General features: G+C 37.8%; 1 protein-coding gene across 1 annotated transcript in view; it reads left to right on the top strand.

Annotated features, from left to right (window-relative positions):
• atp8b1 (ATPase phospholipid transporting 8B1) overlaps window positions 1-5,000 on the top strand; it is a 39,364-nt gene that overhangs the window by 17,153 nt on the left and 17,211 nt on the right. Inside the window, exons 5-11 of the mRNA XM_043229926.1 lie at window positions 1,513-1,611; window positions 1,702-1,759; window positions 1,861-1,937; window positions 2,737-2,807; window positions 4,156-4,238; window positions 4,332-4,490; window positions 4,581-4,669. Coding sequence (XP_043085861.1) covers window positions 1,513-1,611; window positions 1,702-1,759; window positions 1,861-1,937; window positions 2,737-2,807; window positions 4,156-4,238; window positions 4,332-4,490; window positions 4,581-4,669 — 636 coding nt within the window. The remainder of the gene's footprint in view (window positions 1-1,512; window positions 1,612-1,701; window positions 1,760-1,860; window positions 1,938-2,736; window positions 2,808-4,155; window positions 4,239-4,331; window positions 4,491-4,580; window positions 4,670-5,000) is intronic.

Raw genomic sequence — 5,000 nt, 5'->3', positions numbered from 1 at the left:
CGCACTAACACACGCACGCACTAACTAACACACACGCTAACACACACACACTAAAACTAACATGCACGCACTGGCACACACACGCACACACTGGCACACGCACGCACTGACACACACACGCGCGCACTAACACACGCGCACTAACACGCACACTAAAACTAACACGCACTAACACGCACTAACACACACACGCACGCGCGCGCAACACACGCACGCACTAACACACACGCACTAACACACACACTAAAACTAACATGCACGCACTGGCACACACGCACACACTGGCACACGCACGCACTGACACACACGCACGCACGCACAACACGCGCACTAACACGCACACTAAAACTAACACGCACTAACACACACACGCACGCACTAACACACACGCGCACTAAAACTAACATGCACGCACAACGCACGCACGCACGCACGCGACACACACGCACGCACTAACACACACACACGCACGCACTAACAACACGCACACTAAAACTAACACGCACTAACACACGCACGCACTAACACGCACACTAAAACTAACACGCACTAACACACACACACGCGCGCACTAACACACGCGCACTAAAACTAACATGCACGCACGCACGCACGCGCACTGCACACACACACACGCACGCACGCACTAACACACACACACGCGCTAACAACGCACACTAAAACTAACACGCACTAACACACACACGCACGCACTAACACGCACACTAAAACTAACACGCACTAACACACACACGCACGCACTAACACGCACTAACACACACACACGCACGCGGCGCACTAACACACGCACGCACTACACACACACACACGCACTAACACACACACTAAAACTAACATGCACGCACTGGCACACACGCACACACTGGCACACGCACGCACTGACACACACACGCGCGCACTAACACACGCGCACTAACACGCACACTAAAACTAACACGCACTAACACACACACACGCACGCACTAACACACACGCACACTAAAACTAACATGCACGCACTGGCACGCACGCACTGACACACACACGCACGCACGCACGCACGCACTAACACACACACGCACGCACTAACACGCACACTAAAACTAACATGCACGCACGCACTAACACACACACGCACGCACTAACACGCACACTAAAACTAACACGCACTAACACACACACGCACGCACTAACACGCACACTAAAACTAACATGCACGCACTGGCACGCACGCACTGACACACGCACGCACTAACACACACACGCACGCACTAACACGCACACTAAAACTAACACGCACTAACACACACACGCACGCACTAACACGCACGCACTGGCACACACGCGAACACACTGACACACACGCGCACTGACACACACACACACAAGCACTAACACACACACACACAGAATATGGATAACAGTTCTATGATCAAAATGTATTAAATGTTTTGAGTTATGTTTGTATTTGCTGTTGTTTTCTGAATATGAACCCTTGTTTGATGGTTTCAGATCATTCCTCAAATCTCCACCCTGCCGTGGTACACCACCCTGGTGCCGTTAGTGCTGGTGCTGGGCATCACCGCCATCAAAGACCTGGTGGATGACCTGGTGAGTCCCTGCTTGTCTCCCGATCCAGCGGTCATTAATGGTCAGGATGTGCTGACTCTTTCTGTCATCTGCTCTGTGTCTCCATGAAAGGCACGACACAGGATGGACAAAGAAATCAACAACAGGAAGTGTGACGTGCTGCTCAACGCAGCAGGTGAGGGTCCAACTCTAGTCTGCTGTAATACTGAAGGGCATGAGATTAATGCTCATGTTCATCAGAAATATTACATAAGGCTGATTTCTCATTTTGCAGGTTTGAAGAAACCAGATGGATGAACCTACAAGTTGGTGACGTGGTCAGACTAAAGAAAAACGATTTTATCCCGGTAAGTTGTTGTAAGGTTGTTGTTGTTGTTGTTGTTGTTATTATTATTATTATTATTATTATTATTATTATTTATTATTATTTTTTATTTTTAAATGTATTATTTGTATTTTTATTTATTTTTAGATATATTATTTTTATTTAATTTTAAATGAATTATAATTATTATTATTATTATTATTATTATTTAGTTTTAAATGTATTATTTATTTTTTTAATTATGTATTTTTTTATTTATTATTATTATTATTATTATTATTATTATTTATTTTTTTTTTACCACCTTCCTGTTGAGATTTATTTTGTGTTGTCTTACTGTTGCAGAGCATTTATACACTACAAACATGAATAAAAAATAAATAAAACAATACTTTTAACTGATAATTATTTTTATATAAATTAAGTTGCTTTCAAAGAGACTTGTAGGCATGCTGTATGCCAGTTTATATACAAATGATATACATAAAATAATGCAAATTCCAATATTTATTCAAAAGAGCTTGTGTTTGTTGTTATAAAATTATTTTCTAAATTATTTTAAAATCCATTCAAATGTTTTAATGTTTAAAATATTAGTGAAATATCCACTTTAAGAAAGTGTGCATCTAATTCTTTTGTCTGTCTTAAGAAGGGCCTGATTGAATCATGCCTGTCTCTAGGCTTTTCCCTAACTTTGTTTCCTAATTTTTAATAATCTCATCCGATTGTTGCATGCCGTGTTTATGCTCCACGTTCCTTTCTGTCTTCATTCATCCGTTGGACAGTTTTCTCATGTTCACCTGTGTTCTGACCTCATGTAGGCCGATATTCTGTTGTTGTCCAGTTCAAATCCTAACAGTCTGTGTTATGTAGAGACGGCAGAGCTCGACGGGTAAGAGACACCAGTCCATGCATCACTTTATTAAGCCTCTGATTCATATTTCTGCATTTTTAGACGGGTGTTTCAACACACAGTGCCTATTTTTATGATGATTTTTTTCCAGTAGTCATAATAGACCTGCTGCGGCCGCAACCATAAAACTAATTCTGCTCGCATGAATCAGCTTTTATGTAATTTGATGACTTCATGTCAGAATTACTATGAAGTGCTCGGACATTGATTCATAAAGGGAGTTGTGCAATAGATTTGTTCTTTGTCTCGTACGCAATTTTTTTTTTTTTTTTTTTTTTTTTTATACATTGCTGGTTTTGTTTGTCTCTTGAACTTTTTGAGTAGCTTTAATTAATATTAACAAATTAAAATTGATTATGCAATATTTTTTTTTCTACTTGGGTCTGAAATACTCTTATAGATCCTAGTTCTCAAACATTAGACACGCTTGAGTATTAATTTGCGGTCGTGTCATTTATGCTTGCCTTTTGTACATTTTTAAACAATTTTTTAATTTTCTGTATTCAGTCCAAACACCAATTTTAGTCCTTTATTTATTTATTTTTTACATACAATACTCATAATTCAGGTCCTGTGTTCATCTGTTTGTTAAAATTGTTTCATAAATATTCAAGTATTTAACTTATGTAATCATATTTTTTTTATTTTATCATAAATATTACACACACCTTAAATATTCATTTGCGGTCATGTTCATGTTTATGCTTATTTTTAAGTAATTAAGTCATTTTATGTGTCATTTGTTTAAATGCACGTGTTTAATTGTTTGTTTGTTTGCTTTTTGAAATAGAATAATAAATATTTAATGGATAGAATATTTCATTTTGAATATTTTATAAAAGGCTTTCTCATTTTAATATATTTTTTAATAATAATACGTCTAAACATTTAAATAAATATACTAAATATAAAATGTAAAATATCTATAAATAATAGTAAAAACTAAAATTATATTAATGCAACATTATATTGTGATCGATCGATTTGTTTACATGATAAATGTATGTGTACTGTGTTTTATTTTGTATATGTAAATACACAAACATATACAGTAAACATTTGTTAAATATTTGCATGCATATGCAAAATATACATGCATGTATATATATATATATATATATATATATATATATATATATATATATATAAAAATTATATTATATATATAAGACTTATTTTGGATTATTTAGTCATTTGACAGCACTAAATATAATATAATACAATACTGAAATGAATTATATAGCTTATAATTTGATGAAAGAGGATGGGAGTTGGTTTTAGTGCATCTTGTTCTGGAATGACTTTTATTCTCGTTGTTTTTGTCCAGAGAGACGAATCTGAAGTTTAAGATGGGTCTGAAGGTGACAGACGAGCGTCTTCAGGAGGACACTCAGCTCGCTCGCTTCAATGGTGAGGATGACAAAGACCGCTTAAGACCATTAAAGGAGAGTTAGACCCATGTGGACACAGAACGGCCGATAATTACAGTGCATTTCCTCTCAGCGCTGATCGTGTGCGAGGAGCCCAACAACCGTCTGGATAAGTTCGTGGGAACGATGATCTGGGACGGTCAGAGCTACCCGCTGGACCTGGACAACATGCTTCTCAGAGGATGCAAGATCCGTAACACGGACGAGTGCCACGGCCTGGTCATATTCGCAGGTCAGTTCACTCGGCTGAGCGCCGCGGCTCGCTGCGTGTCCGTGTTTCTGCTTGCGTTCGTAAAAGCAGCTGCCGTGTTTCCTTCTCCAGGAAACGACACGAAAATCATGAGGAACGGAGGCAAGACCAGGTTCAAACGCACCCTGATAGACAAGCTCATGAACTACATGGTCTACACGGTCCGTCGCAGGCATTTCTTTGACTTTTTTATTAGTATTTATTAGTTTTAGCGATGTTGCTTTTTGTATATTGTGTATTTATAATAATCGTTTTATTTCCAGAGTTGTGCAGTTGAGTTTGTTTTTATTTATGCAAAGTCATTTAATTTATTTACAGAGAATGCACTTGTGCAATGAATTATTAATTATTATTTTTATTTCTTAATGCATTGATATATACTTGGTTTATAAGCATTACTTTTCTTTTATTCAGCATTTTTACTTATAGAGTGAATTTATATTTTATCAGTCTTTTTTTACAGAGAGGGCAATTTTTAGTCACTTATCTATT

Source organism: Puntigrus tetrazona, unplaced genomic scaffold (assembly GCF_018831695.1).
Source record: "Puntigrus tetrazona isolate hp1 unplaced genomic scaffold, ASM1883169v1 S000000116, whole genome shotgun sequence".
NCBI classification, from domain to species: Eukaryota; Metazoa; Chordata; class Actinopteri; order Cypriniformes; family Cyprinidae; genus Puntigrus; species Puntigrus tetrazona.
The sequence above is the reverse complement of the archived record's forward strand: the minus strand, read 5'-3'. Positions and strand labels throughout refer to the sequence as shown.